The sequence below is a fragment of the Mercenaria mercenaria genome, chromosome 3 (assembly GCF_021730395.1).
Source record: "Mercenaria mercenaria strain notata chromosome 3, MADL_Memer_1, whole genome shotgun sequence".
Taxonomy (NCBI): Eukaryota; Metazoa; Mollusca; class Bivalvia; order Venerida; family Veneridae; genus Mercenaria; species Mercenaria mercenaria.
In genome coordinates, this window is record NC_069363.1 from 102,769,185 (window position 1) to 102,785,361 (window position 16,177).

Here is a 16,177-nt window from a genome sequence, read left to right on the forward strand (position 1 = left end):
AAACCCCTAGTGGTGTTTTGCCTCGAACAGTTCCACAGTTGCTTCACTGTGCGTGCTCGTTTATTTGTTTGCTTTGTCTTAGTTGACTACAGGTTTCGCTTTGTTTCTTTATTTCATGTATATGCGTTTGAAGCTAACATCAATATATAAATTGAATTCAGTCTGAGAGGGCTGCGTTCGTCAAACGTAGTTCTTCTGTTTAACGACTGTCCTTGTTTTGTGCATCTTACATGTGAATAATATTGTGATTGAATTTCATGTCGACGTTCATAAATATTGTTTTACTAAGACAACATTTAAGATATCTGGATCTATTTGGCTTTTAAAGATATTGATGAATGCAAATCTACACCTTGCAAAAATGACGGAACCTGCACTGACAGTGTCAACAGTTACATTTGTGAATGCACAGCTGGATATAATGGGACCAACTGTGATTTAGGTATTTCATTGTGATATATTCCAGTTAAAAGTTCTTTGCAGTATGTGTGGGAATGAGTAGACCTTACGTAAGGAATGTTCTTAGAATACGAGTATCTAGCAATATTTTGGTATGTTTGCGTTATGTTTCAGGACTACGCTGTGTGCTACTGCATTTACAATGTATCTGTTATGCAATAAGTTTTGCTCAGCTGACGTGTGTCAGTAATTAAAACAAAGTGCGATTCTCTTGAGTTTGATATTTCTTCATACGAACGGAAACATGCACAGACAGACAAAAAATACCCTGTAGAAATAGCGTATAGAAATCAAGAATATTAAGCAATTAAGACCCTCTTCACTTAGGTATTAAAGTAAAAACGCAGTCTGATATGTCCTTATTTATTTTTAGACATGAATGAATGTTTTTCATCACCTTGCCGAAACAATGGCAATTGTACAGACAATATCAACGGATACCAATGCGTATGTGTGTCCGGATACACTGGCGTTAACTGCGAAATAGGTAAATTGTACAGATAAAACATGTCCAAGCTGAGTATTCCTGCTTAAGATTATTGCTGTTTAGTTGGTTTATTTATCGTTTCTTACCCGTGTTAATATGTCACTGTTGTGGAACAATTTCAAACACTGGAATATACTGGAATTGAAGATGTGACTGCCATGTATTGTTACAAAATGATTGTAAAATGTACAAACTAACACAAAAGCTGTAAGTAAGGTAAAAATCAATAAGTGGACTATTACTCGCTTTGCCATACGTTCTTTGTGAGGAATTAGTTGGTGAAAGTTTGAGTTTTAGAATTAAGTTCATGTTTCTCATTTGATTTTGCAGTTACGGCTGCATCAAATTATTGCGCACCTTCTTCGAGTAATAATATACTTACAAACCACACAGGTTCTCAAACATAGAAAAGAAACACTTACATTATGTCTTTTTTCTAGATACAGATGAATGTGCGTCATCACCCTGTCAAAACGACGCCAACTGCACAGACAATTTTAATGGATACACATGTATTTGTGTACACGGATATACTGGTGCTAACTGTGAATTCGGTACTTTTGCTTTAAAAATCATTTTTCACCTTTCTTTTTGCATGAGTAAAAATAAATATGAGTATAAATTTACAATCAACCAGTTTTGCATAATTCTAATTGTTGTACAAAAATCAAAATCAATCAATTTTTACTTCAGTGGTCATTGCTATGTGTTATTTTAAGAATATTGTAAAATTTGAAAAAGTTATCCACAAGAAATATTAAAACTACTATAGTCTTGTTTTTCAAATAGCATTATAGGGTGAAGGCGCCTCCGTTTTGTGGTGCATTTTAGGTATACAGGTATATAGTAACGGCTGAAAATTTGACATGTGAAACAGCAAAATGGACATTTATCCTTTATGATCTCAACTATACAGATTAGCTACAATAAATGTTGGCTAGAAGACATTTTTTGCTTTATAGATATAAATGAATGTGCTTCAACACCTTGCAATAATGACGCCAGCTGCAAAGACAATATAAATGGGTATCAATGTGCTTGTGTACACGGATTTACCGGTGTAAACTGCGAAACTTGTAAACTTCTAGAACAATTTTCATATATATTATACACAAAATACAAATGGCATGTTTGTGTGTGTATGATTTTTAAAAGTCTGGATTGTTTTCATTTTACCGAACTGTTTCATTTGTGAAATAATAAATATGTAAAATATTGAACAGTATTGTTTTGTTGGATATAACGTCGCAGCCACACAATAATAGATCATCTGGCGACTCTCCAGCTTTGAGAGATAAAGAAGACCCAAGATGCCGCTCCGTACATTATTTCATCACGATCAGGCACCTGGGTAGAACCACCGACCTTCGGTAGACAGCTAGATGGCTTCCTCACACGAAGAACTCAACGCCCAAAGTGAGGCTTGAACCCAAATTGATGAGGGGCAAGTGACTTCAAATCAGCGACCTTAACCTCTAGCGAACGGCTATTCGTTCTTCCACAACATACAAAAGTACCATATCATGCTGCTAATTTACATTACACTACCAAATCAAATACACAATTGTGTCATTCTTTTAACACCAGACACGCTCCAATGTCACATATCATATATGCATATTTTATATTTACATATCTGTTTGATCACCAGCCATCAGCTTTGTAAGTTTCTTTCAGACATAGATGAATGTGCGCCTATGCCATGTCAGAACAACGGAACATGCATAGACAGAGTGAATGGATACACATGTACATGTACGGCTGGTTATGATGGTGAAAATTGTCAAAACGGTATAAACTTCTAGTTATAGTATTTAAAAGGATGTTTTAATATACGCCCAAAACATTTTTGCAAAAAGGTCCATTAATGAATTTTGGAGGGAATTCGTGAATTTTAAAACAACTAAAAGGCATTAACTCTGCAGTTACTAAAGCCATCTTGATAAAAATTGTGCGTATAACAACGCCCTGTAGTAAAGCATTTTCCATTTAGTTAAACGCTTTTTGTTTGCTGAAATAACATGATACTCTATGCTTGAGATATGGTATTTTTATCATGAAATGATCGCAATATAAATTAATCATGATAACTAAGGTTCGACACCACCACTGCAATCTTGTGTCTCATTTTGACTTGATTCGTTTATTGAGTGTTTGTTTGAAAGAAAATATTTTCTTGGTCCTTATGAGTGCTGCTGCCATTTGAAATTTACTAGTTTTTATAAAAAATGAATAAAACATGTTGAGCATTTCTGCCGGAAAGAAATGGCAAATTAAATACGTTTTGATGTATATGGATCCAGACGATATAAATACATTTGTAATTCTATTAAATCGAGGATATGACGCTGTACAGATTACCAGCTGATTATTGTCATGTACGTTTTATGTTGTTTAATGTTTGCTGTTGAAGGCCAAACATACTATATAGATGCTACTATATTTTCCTTTCGTTTTACAGATGTAGTTCATTTAAAAATCATACGAGTGCCATGTCATTTCGCTAACACTACAAAAATCAAGTACACATTTTGTATTCAGACACGCTTCAGTGATACATATCATGTATGCTTATTTTATAGTTATATATCGCCATCAGCTTTGTATTTTCCTTGCAGACATAGATGAATGCGTGCCTCGGCCATGTCAGAACAACGGGACATGCAAAGACAGGGTCAATGGTTACACATGTACATGCATGGCAGGTTTTGATGGCGAAAGATGTCAAAATGGTATTAACTGCAAGTTAAAGTTACTGTAATCAATAAAATGTATTAATATTTCATACATGCCCAGCAAACATTTTGATCAAACGTCAAATTTTAAGGACGCTACACAAAATTTCAGATAAGACCATAACTATTTCCTCCGCAGAAATAGCTCTACATATTGCAATAAAATATGAAAGTAAAAGTAAGGTGTTTTGTTACAGTCAGCTCAGAAAATCATTTAAAACTTTCCCTGAACTTAATTGATATCATACCAAGCAGATATTGCAAATAAATTAGATTAACTTGATATTATTATGAAATAAAACTGTTTTGTCAAACCACATTACACTTGAAGTGTGTTAAATTTAAACAATCGATCAACCGTGAAGTCAGTAGTCCCAGAGTAGCCGTTTTGCACGAAAATCTTGCTACATCTTTGTTCCTCTTTTTAATTGTAACACCTCAGTTGTGAGCCCGCGCAGAATTTTATTCTGTCATGCCATGCAACTAACATTGTTTTTAAACTTCATTCTGTGTCCGAGTGAGTCAATCATTGATGTTTCCAATGAAAATAAAATTTTACGAAGAAAATCGTTAATGATAATCGTACTTGCACTTCGTGCAAAACGGCTACTGTGGGTTACTGACTTCACGGTTGATTTTTTTTTTTTTAATTTAACACGTAAAGTTCTACAAATGTAGTGTGGTATGAAGGAAACAAGTCAAATTTATAAAGGTATGCCTTTTATTAAAATAACCAAGTTATACATATGAATAGTTTCAGCACATATGCTTTGTTTAAATTGTGATTAAATTTCATAATGATACCATAAAACTGTACAGTTTGTAATAGAATATGTTTTTCTTCTGTTCTGTATTATAACATGTCAAGAAATGTGTTATATATTTACAAAAAAAATCTACAGACATCGACGACTGCAGCTCAAACCCATGTCGCAATGACGGAAATTGCTCTGACGGAGTTAACTTTTACAACTGCACGTGTTTGACGGGTTTCTACGGTGTCAACTGTCAGAACGGTAATGCGAGATTTTACTCTTTTAACTTTGCTATCTAATAATATTAGTAGTGAAGTTTGTTTTTGTCGATTATATAAGTACACCGACACAATTATCTTTCATTGTGGCAGTAGACCGCTATGTCTCAAACACTAGCATGCACCTAGGTAGCCACATCGATCTTCCTTAGTCAGCTAGATTGCTGTCTCACATAGAAACTATATACCTTTTATTATTATTATTATTAATATTGATTTTATTATATACCATATCTTCATATAACAATACGTTCAAAAGTGCTTTACAGAAAAACACCTATATAATGTTCAATAACAAAAAGGTAATAAAACTATTATAGATTGAATTTGAATTTCAGTTCGGTAATAAAATACATAGCATTTTAATTTAAAATTAAGCAAATTAAACTCCTACTTATAACAACAACAACAAATAGTTAGATATACACAAGGTATAAAATATTGAATCACAATTTGTAATATACTTTATAAGAAACGGTAAGTGCGATCAAAATATGAAAAGTACAACAGCGATCTATTTAAGTTACAAATTAGAACAGAATGGATCAAAATATATATAACAATTTAAACAGACAGAATTAACCAGTATGATACCTCTGAAATGCATCACAGCATGCAAACGGTCCCGGACGATTTGGTTAATCCCCACCTTAACGGTCCGGAGAACATCTGTGATACATCCCACAGAATAAATACTGTTTAAATTATTTTGTCACACTAGAGTTATTGATTGGTCGGCCAAGTACCTACACTATTCTACCAGGTAATTAGTGAAATAAGTTCCCAAAGAGTTGTATGAAATTATGCGTGTTTAGCGTACTTTTGCAATATCTACGGCCTTCGTAATATACTCTTAGGCATAAGAACTCAAAACACGGGATATTCTACGATAAAACACGAATGGGAACTTATTATTTCTCAAACAATCGGAGTCAACAGTTTTAATTTGAGATTAGAACAATTTTTATTTAAGTTTAGCGATGGGCATTTCATAGCAAGGTCTGATGTTACTGGTGCCATTTTAAGACGCCGTCTATTCAAAAAAAATTTCTTTTTTTAAAAAAAATAAACGGCAACATCTGATACATGTCATACAATATCGTATCTTAAGAAACTAGTCCAAGACAGTTTGTGTTCATCATACTTTTAGCCATGCTGATTGATAAAATGACAACAGAGTAAAACCTCGTCATGCCTCTTAAATGTAGTGTTTTTCTTTCCAGTAACAATTATAAGCGCTTCGGATAGTAAGCCAGAATCTACAACAGACAGTAATTTTTCTGTCATTTGGTTGATGATTGGAGTAGTTCTTGCAGCCGTCATTCTTATTGTCGGAGTTGTTGTGATCATGAAATGGAGAGGACTTTCCGTGTTTAATCGAAATGGTAAAGTTAAGTCGTATTTTGTGTGTTAATTCTGTGTTACTTCCGATCAAAATATGACCAATTTATTTTTCCCCCTTCTAATCATAAAGATATCCAACATTTACTATGGATGTAACAAAAGAGTTTTTAAACTAATCAGTCTGATTATTTTTCTGTCAGTTCGAAGGAATGTTTACTACTTTTCTCCTTTGGGCGTGGTTCTTCGTCTTTCAAAGCACTGCTTTAATAGGCATATTAGTCAAACGACTAGTAGCTTCTTTACTTTAATTGTTATGTTGTTCGCTAAGGTCAGTAAGAGTGCACATTTACGGATTGCGAGTTCTTGAGTGCGATGTTCGGGCAAGTCGTTTGAATACATCTGCGGATCTCTAAATGCTTTTTGTACTTTTAGCATGCGTAAATGTTGAGTTCTGCTCAACCCGCGGCTAGAGGGTGTGGACGGTAGCATGCATTTCCACTACCGTCCATGTACAGGCTCAATCAAACCGAGCCTGCAAAATTTTCGTTTTGGTTGTGTTGAGCGACCTGTAAAGTGTCCACTTTTCTCTATTTTACTTCTTCGTGATTTTTTGATAAAAGACATTGTGTCTGAAATCATTCGTCCTCAAACGCTGTTTTCATGTTGGGAAGTTTGCATTTTCTTGCGGAGAATAGGTTTGTATTGGTACAGAATCCAGAAACACCGGTTAGGTTAACAGCCCGTCGTTACATGTCTAAAATATTGTTGAAAATGGCGCTAAAACCTTTAACAAACTAACAAATTATACCGCTGCAACATACACAACTCACTTGATATGTTAGAATGGCTTGCATTTCAATGGTATTCTATACAGATGTAATCTATTTGCATAATGTTTTAAAGTTAAGTGCTTTGAAAGGCTGATACTGCATACTAATAAACTGATTTAACAAAGTGCACTAACGTTTTAAAACCTGAGGATATAATATGAGAAAACTGTAAGTTGTCTAAGGATGATATATTTATGTACTATGGACACAGTTGAAGTTGCTGATCTCTATTAATGATTTAGAATAACTTGTCAGATCGATACAAATGTTTAGTTTTTATACGAGTGAGTCAATAACATTATTAATATTATTTGCTGACAAACGATATCCGTTTTCTACCGATTTAAAGTGTCAAAAAATGAACGTGTTTACATCGCTCAGCTCAAACGATCTGTTATCCAAATCATTAGTACAGTTAATTATTTTCATTTTAAAAGGTCACTCAGCACAACAATGCCCTTCTGGAGAATCCTTTGCTGTACCATCGACTCAAGCGTAAGTTGTTGTTACATTTGGACTTTTTAATTAAAAACTCTTTTTTGCTGCCCGTGTTCTGTAGATCATGCTACGGACTTATATGAACGTATATATCATTTCCAATGTTAGTACAAGTTTACAATTTAATTCACCAAGAACAATTAACCGTATTTTTAAGCAAATTGCACTTACCATTTTGTCCCCATTAATATATCTGAATTTCGAGTGTGTACTTAAACACGTTGAAAAATATTTCTTATTTTCAGACACGAGAATCCGTTGTATTTCGGTAACGACACGTATCTCTCTGAAGAAGCCGAAATAGAGGAGCCCACAACATTTAGCACATCTAAAGGGAATAGTGACTCCAAAGAAATGTCATGTGAGTAACCTAAATGCGAAAGGACGTAGTCAGGAACAGATTACAGCAGGTTTCTCAGTGAAAGACAATAGATAAACACCAGAATTAATATTATTTCCTTACTATAGTTTGAACTAAATCTTTATTGACAGTCTATTTAGAGTTGCTGATTTGCTATCGTATTTTTATATATATTATTATTTCTCTATTCTTTCTTTTCATCACTTATACTATTTATATCTTTAATGTTTTGTTATTTAAAGGTACTCTTATTAACCATTATTGTATCGTTTAAAAAACATTTACATGAAATGTTAGTTACGTTATTGTGCTGACTTGTCCTAATTTTTGTTTTATCCGCTCACAAATGCCAATACATTGTTGCGTATTTGTATATTTGGCTTTACATTTTCATAGAATTAAGAAATTACGCACTAGTGATAGCAGTATGAAACTACTGGTTTGCTTTATACATGTTCGTTCGCCCTATTATTAGTTCGAGAATTAACATTGTTACCAAGTTTAGCGTTTAGATTAGGCCAGACGCATTACACCTCCTTGAACACCCCTTTTATATATTTCAGACATTGAATGATAGACGTTCTTGCTATTCATGTAATTGCAAAGGTTTAACGTTGGTCTGGGAATCTAAATGATCATGATGTGACAGTCGTATTGTTCTTGGCAATTTATGAAATTAACACTAAAACGATTGCCCTGTCAGTTTATGTCGAACAATCAACAGGTTAGTTTTATTTAGGAAAATCATTTATACCAAATTAATCAATTACTTAAAGATTCATCTTTTTTTTTCTTCCCGTGTGCGATATATGGTGTATATCGTGTTTTACTGGCTACTTTGTAGAAAAATATAAAAGTTTAACAATCAATGTTTAAACATTACGAGCACCAATCGTGGCGATCCGTGCTCCTAGACAACACGTAAGGTATCTCAGTACAATTATCAAGCATGCTACAATCTGGGAATCCTTGCACATACAATAAACAAACAACAAACAAGTCAGTCTAGTTGAACTTGATCAAAAGAAAGTTAAGCCCCTTTTTGGCATAAATGTAGTAAACAAGTTCATGATTTTGTGGTCGATTTACAAATTTAAAGGACCATTGACTGCATATTTTTTATATTTCAATATTATTCGTTGCAATCTGTCTTTAGTATATATATTTATGTACAAAATGTTAAACAGTTGGTTTAGAGAATTAATTGATAGAGATATAACATCAATAATGAGTGCGTCTAGCTCGTATAAAGATCACACTATGACAAAAATATACTGGAAATATAGATCTCTAGCGAAAACATATTAATAATTCAGCTCACTTCATTATAACTATGCTTTGTTTGAAATTTTGTCTTACAATGTCATGCAATATAATGCTTGTTCTAAACTTATGCTATTGTGTCTGTTTTGAAAAACATGATTTCAGTTTATATTATGTTATGCCTATTGTACTGTCATTTAATATTGTAAATGCTTATGTATATACATGCACAGGTTCTGTTCATCACTTAGGTTTATCATATGTTTTGATATGTTATCGCAATTATTTATTCTGATAAACGAGAGGCATCGCTATATTTTGTCTACATGCATTGGAAATATTGTTAACGCTGAAGTTTGCCAGAGGTTTATGCTAAATTACAAAAAAGTCTTTAGAGGCATCCAAGCAAAATAAAATCAAGAATGGTTTGACTTGGTCTGGTCATGAGAGGCTTTACTTGTTCAGCATCCCTCACATCCCTTGTCTTAAACGCTGAACTCTGTTTATTCATATAAAGTTAATGTTGTCCATGATTTCAAGCCAGGCTTGCTTTCAAGTGCCACCAAACAAGATTTATGAAAAAATATGATTTTTCATGACAGCCAGATCATGCCCTTTTATCGCTTGTTTTGCTTGGTATAAAGGGGATAAGTCTGAAACGTTCTGGCAGGCATGTTGCTATTAAAACAACGTTAGGCAAGATGACTGGCCTTGTCCTGTACCCGGGTTAGTAGATAGTGGGGCATAGATTTTATTTGAATTAATTTGAAATGTGTTTTCAGGTTTCTGAAACGTTTTATCGCTTCAGTTTTTGCTTGGTGTAAGGGATAAGGGGATAATGTTAGGCTGAAAAAAATAATTCGTTATGGCAGGCATGTCGGTGTTGTCCAGTTCCCGGGATAGTATACAGTAGATATATTTTATTTGATGTAAGACCTAATTTAAATTTTCATGTTTCTGTTATCGAAACGTTATATTAATAAACCATCAACATTTGGGTTCCTGAAACTTATACGAGTTGAAACATCGCAGCTATATTGAATACACCTACCAAAAAACTTTCGCGAGTTGAGTTAAGGTAGAGTTCAACTAGAGTTAACATACTCTTATTACACACGAGTTCTACCTACGCCCTTCATTCGCGCAGTCTGGTCAGGATCCATGCTGTTCGCTTTCAAAGCCTATAGCAATTAGAGAAACCGTTAGCGAACAGCATGGATCCTGACCAGACTGCGCGGATGCGCAAGCTGGTCTGGATCCATGCTGGTCGCAAAGCCACTATGTTTTTCACATGGCGCGGCTCATATATGTATAGGCAAAACAATTAGCTATCAGCAGAAATTATTCATCATTTTATGTACAGCAATATACCTATGCTATTTCGTAGCATTTTTGTTACAAATTTCAATCACCTACATCAGTTTCATTAAGATATATTGTTTTTGTATTTGTCGGTTATCTAAGTTTCAATGGTAAATTTTACAGTCATTTAGTTGGCAGAAAAAGGTATTCAACCTTTGTCTGGAAAATTGTATCTCTGAAAACTAATAAACAAATGTTAACTTTGCCAACTTGTTATTAACATTTATTATTTGGTGACATGATCTTGTTTATCTTATATTTCTCAAGGATTGTAGAATGTCACCCACAAAATTCAGCAGTCTAAGAATACCTTTTTTCAAACTTTTAAGGAAAAAAGGTGAGATGAGTCACACTAAAGAGTGAAAACTATTTTAAAGTTGTGTCTTTTCAGTAAAAGCTGTACAATAGTGAATACTGTATAATATTTAATAAGATGAATCAGAATTACTTCTCTTTTCTTAGACAGAAGTAAATCTTTCTTTTCGGCCATTTCTTGTTCACTTTTAGCAAGCTTAAAACAATTTAGAAATAGTTCTATGTAAATTGAAGGGAATAGATGCAAACATAGACAAAGAAATATCAACGAAACATTGTTCACGCAGAAGGGAAATAATTCTAATGGAAAATACACAAAATGAATGAATCGCGGTGACATTGTGCACACTTTTGACCTTTCCTATTTTTTATTTACGTACAAATGAGTACAAGTCATGTCAAATTTCACTGTAATGATTAATTTACACTGGATATATGTTTAACGTTTCGTTTTAACCCTGTCCTCCTGGATGTTTTTTCCTGATGCGAAGCAGTATAAAATACACATTGTTCAGGAGACAAAAATATGACCTTTCATTGACATGTGATATATTTGACGATGATGTTCTTCTCTATTGGATGTGCAAAGAGCATATATATGTTGCGAGTCTGTTATACGATGACAATAACACATAGTAGACTAACTAATATTTTCAATAAAGGTAATTGTTAAGTGACATTATATATGTAAATGAAAGTAGGGCTTTCAACATGTGACACAAATTTGCACTGGATAGCATTACAAAATTAATTTACTCGACAATATTTCTAGAAAATATCTTTTGATTTTAAGAATATATTCAAATATTGAATATTTAAGCTTTTCAGATTCAGTTTAAACCATACAATTACTTCTGCATTACAGAAAACTCAACCAAAGCATCAAATTAAGCAACACGTCATTATGGATACGTAATGTCTTGTAACAAATGTTTGTAAAGAGGCAAATAAAATTTTACAGCTGCTGCATGACGGTGTAAGTTATGCTGGTCAATTTCATAATTTATAGCCAAAGTTTTAGACTAGACCCCCCTGCTAGCCGGACCGTGATATGATAAAATAATTTAGACTGTTTTTAAGCAACCTGTCTATAATATTTTCCGTTACAGGTTCTTTTTGTTGTGGACCTAATTTCCGATGCATGGCTCTATAACTGTGTGAATATAGATATACATGAAGTGAAACAAACGTAAACATTTGCCAGTGTTAAACTGAATATATTTCGAGAGACATACCTTGAGCAATTGTAATCGAAATTTAATAATAGCGAGCGTAGCTCGCCTTACGGCAATGTGTAGGCGAATATAACAAAGGTGTGCCGAATGGGGCAAAGTGATGTAGCTGAAAAATTTTCCTCTCGTCTGGGCGCCGCCATTTTGTTCTACTTCCGTCAAAGTCGGGAAAATTGTTGTTGTTTTTTTTTTCTTAATTTTATATTTGAGTTACAATCTCTATGTTCATTAGGTGTTTTTAATTTTAAAAAAGTTATGTTATGGAAATAATTTCAATTTTGCTTTTATTTTATGAAGTGCGTGTCCCTAGAGGTCAGGTGCTCACAGGAAATGCTTTGTTGGCAGTGAATACAAAACTTCATTTGATTGCTGAATATTATCCATCACTCAAAAATAATGCAAGAAAGATTTCCAGTTGGTAGAAAAAAATATGATATTTTTTTAAAAGATCAAGCATTGGCCAGAAAATGGAATAAAATGTCATAAATAAGCATAAAGCCATATGAACGCCGCAAACAGGTAATGACGTCACCGTGATACCGGCTTTCCATAAATTTTGCAACGTATGATATTCGCTGTTACAGGTATAATGACACTAAATTTTTGTTTCTTTTCAAGTGAATAGGTTCTCGGAATTGTTTTAAGCAGTGAATAGTTTCTTTGTCGTTTAAGCTACGCTCGCTCAGAGGCTTTGCCTTTTTCATATTACAAGTACAAGAAAGAGTGAATACATAAAAACAAAGATTTTCAGTGAAATCATGATAATATTAGTAGATACGGGACATGATACCCCACCCAGTCACATTATACTGACACCAGGCCGACCAATCCTAGCACTACCCTCCTAATGCTGAGCGCCAAGCGAGGAAGCTACTAGTACCATTTTTTACGTCTTTGGTATGACGCGGCCGGGGATCGAACCCTTGACGTCCCGCACTCGAAGCGGACGCTCTACCACTAGGCTAGCGATGCTTTGCTCCTAAAGATAGGGTGTATGTTTTTTCTCTTGTTTGTTTTGTTGTTGTTTCAGTTGTTTTTATTTGTTAAAAACGATAAGCACTGTTCCTATGATTTGCTTTAAACTGTTGATTAATATGAGTACTATAAACTGTACATTTTAACTAATAAAGTAAATACACATTATTTGTGAAATACATGAAATACTTAGTGTTCTCTATGCTTGTGACTGCTTATCCTGGTTTCAGACTTTCTTTATTTCATTCTCAAATCCATTATTCTCTGACACATTTGTTCACAAAATTAGTGTTAAAATAAATCAATCAGTTGCTTAATACTGGTGACTCCGGCCCTTTAGTAATAAAAAAGCAAGGATAAATTTCCAACAGGTAAAGCTACGTTCCAAACACGCGGCCTTCAAGCACGCGGACGTCCACGCGACCAACATGCACACAAACGAACAAAAAAAAAAAAAAAGAACATAGTGGGGCACCACCTTGCAACGATCAGTGGCAAAACCACCACTGGGGATCTGAGACCGATTTATGGTGCACCCTTCTTCACTCTTACCCTCGCCAAGTTCCAAAGTCACAGAGGAGTGTAAATAAAAATTATCCCCGCCAGGTGATTTCCTAACTCACGCAATAACAACAGAAGACACGTTTTGTAAAAACAAAAAGGCTCCTGTATATTAATGTAAAAAGTATCCTGAAGAACCCAAAAGGTTCTCAATGCATTTGCAGAAGACACAACAACAAGGGAAACGCGAGACTGGCATGAGTCCTTCAAAACAAATATCTCTACTATAAGATTTATATTATCTCTTATCTCTTAACTCAGACAACTGGGTAAATGCTGTCCTAACAGGGCAGAATTCTGTCCGGCTGATAATCACCTTGAAATCGGAAATCATTGCAAATTTGTTCATGATGCAACATAACCTTTGATTAAGGTATAAGACCCCTAATAGTAATATTTAAAAAATGGCATTTGCTTGGTATATTCTTAAAGTTGACCGTGTTTCGCACTGTGTTGCAATTTTTAAACAACTTTTACCATGCGTTTTTTTAGCTCACCAGAGCCAAATGGATCAGGGTGAGCTATTCTGATCACTCACTGTCCGGCGTCCGTCGTCCGTTGTCCGTAAACTTTTATTTAAACGACATCTCCTCATAAACCGCTAAGCCAATTTCATCCAAACTTCACAGGAATGTTCCTTGGGTGAAGCTCTACAAAAAGTATTCAAAGAATTGAATTCTATGCAGAACTCTGGTTGCCATGGCAACCGAAAGGAAAAACTTTAAAAATCTTCTTCTCAAAAACCAGAAGCCTAGGGCTTAGATATTTGGTGTGAAGCATTGCCTAGTGGACCTCTATCAAATTTGTTCAATCATGATCCCGAGGTCAAAATTGACCCTGCCCCAGGGGTCACTTGATTTTACATAGGAAAATCTTAAAAAATCTTCTTCTCAAAAACCAGAAGCCCTAGAGCTTAGATATTTGAAATGTAGCATTGCCTATTAGACCTCTACTAAAGTTGTTCAAATCATGACCCCGGGGTCACTTGATTTTACATAGATTTCTATAGGAAAATCTTCAAATTAAAAAAAAAAAAAAAACCCAGAAGGTCTAGAGCTTAGATATTTGACATGTAGCATTGCCTGGCAGACCTCTACAAAATGTGTTCAAATCATGACCCCCGGGTCAAAATTGACCCCGCCCCAGGGGTCACTTGATTTTACATAGGAAAATCTTCAAAAACTTTCTAAAAATAAACCAGAAGGTCTAGAGCTTAGATATTTGACAGGTAGCATTGCCTAGTGAACCTCTACAAAATTTGTTCAAATCATGACCCCCGGGGTCAAAATTGACCCCGCCTCAGGGGTCACTTTATTTTACATAGAAAAATCTTCAAAACAATTCTAAAAATAAACCAGAAGGCCTAGATCTTAGATATTTGACATGTAGCATTGCCTAGTAGACTTCTACAAATTTGTTCAAATTATGACCCCCGGGGTCAAATTGACCCCGCCCCATGGGGTTACTTGATTTGACATAGAAAATTTTTCTAAAAATAAACCAGAAGGCCTAGAGTTTAGATATTTGACATGTAGCATTGCCTTGTGGACCTTTACAAATTTTTTTTCAAATCTTGACCCCCCAACCCCCTCCAGGGTCAAATTGACCCAGCCCCAGGGTTACTTGATTGTACATAGGAAATCTTCATTTATTTGCTAAAAATAAACCAGAATGCTTAGATCTTAGATATTTCATATGTAGCATTGCCTAGTAGACTTCTACAAACTTTGTTCAAATCATGACCCCCGGGGTAAAATTGGCCCCGCCCCAGGGGTCACTTGATTTTACATAGGAAAATCTTCAAAAAATTTCTAAAAATAAACCAGAAGGCCTAGAGCTTAGATATTTCACATGTAGCATTGCCTGGTAGACCTCTACAAAATTTGTTCAAATCATGACCCCCGGGTCAAATTGACCCCGCCCCATGGGGTTACTTGATTGTACATAGAAAAAACTTCAAAATTTTCTAAAAATAAACCAGAAGGCCTAGAGCTTAGATATTTGACATGTAGCATTGCCTAGTAGACTTCTACAAAATTTGTTCAAATCATGACCCCGCCCCAGGGGTCACTTGATTTTACATAGGAAAATCTTCAAAAGTTTTCTAAAAATAAACCAGAAGACCTAGAGCTTAGATATTTCACATGTAGCATTTCCTAGTAGACCACTACAAAATTTGTTCAAATTATGACCCCGCCCCAGGGGTCACTTGATTTTACATAGGAAAATCTTCAAAAAAAATCCAAAAATAAACCAGAAGGCCTAGAGCTTAGATATTTGACATGTAGCATTGCCTAGTAGACTTCTACAAAATTTGTTCAAATCATGACCCCCGGGGTCAAATTGACCCCGCCCCACAGGGTTACTTGATTGTAGATAGAAAAATCTTCAAAATCTTCTAAAAATAAACCAGAAGGCCTAGAGCTTAGATATTTGACATGTAGCATTGCCTAGTGGACCTCTACAAAATTTGTTCAAGTCTTGATCCCCCAGGGTCAAACTGGCCCAGGCCCAGGGGTTACTTGATTGTACATAGGGAATCTTCATAAATTTGCTAGAAATAAACCAGAAGGCCTAGATCTTAGATATTTGATATGTTACATTGCCTAGTAGACTTCTACAAATTTTGTTCAAATCATGAACCCCGGGGTAAAATTGGCCCCGTCCCAGGGGTTACTTGATTGTACATCGGAAAATCTTATTTTTTTTCTAAAAATCATCA

The 16,177-nt window shown here is 34.7% G+C and overlaps 1 protein-coding gene across 1 annotated transcript in view; it reads left to right on the top strand.

The window, feature by feature from the left end:
* Positions 1-10,577, top strand: part of LOC128556010 (fibropellin-1-like) — a 72,384-nt gene extending 61,807 nt beyond the window's left edge. Inside the window, exons 29-38 of the mRNA XM_053539892.1 lie at positions 329-442; positions 833-946; positions 1,387-1,500; positions 1,909-2,022; positions 2,624-2,737; positions 3,565-3,678; positions 4,584-4,697; positions 5,938-6,099; positions 7,326-7,383; positions 7,632-10,577. Of these exons, the coding sequence (XP_053395867.1) occupies positions 329-442; positions 833-946; positions 1,387-1,500; positions 1,909-2,022; positions 2,624-2,737; positions 3,565-3,678; positions 4,584-4,697; positions 5,938-6,099; positions 7,326-7,383; positions 7,632-7,755 (1,142 nt within the window). The 3' untranslated portion in view covers positions 7,756-10,577. The remainder of the gene's footprint in view (positions 1-328; positions 443-832; positions 947-1,386; positions 1,501-1,908; positions 2,023-2,623; positions 2,738-3,564; positions 3,679-4,583; positions 4,698-5,937; positions 6,100-7,325; positions 7,384-7,631) is intronic.
* The last annotated feature ends 5,600 nt before the right edge of the window (positions 10,578-16,177 follow it).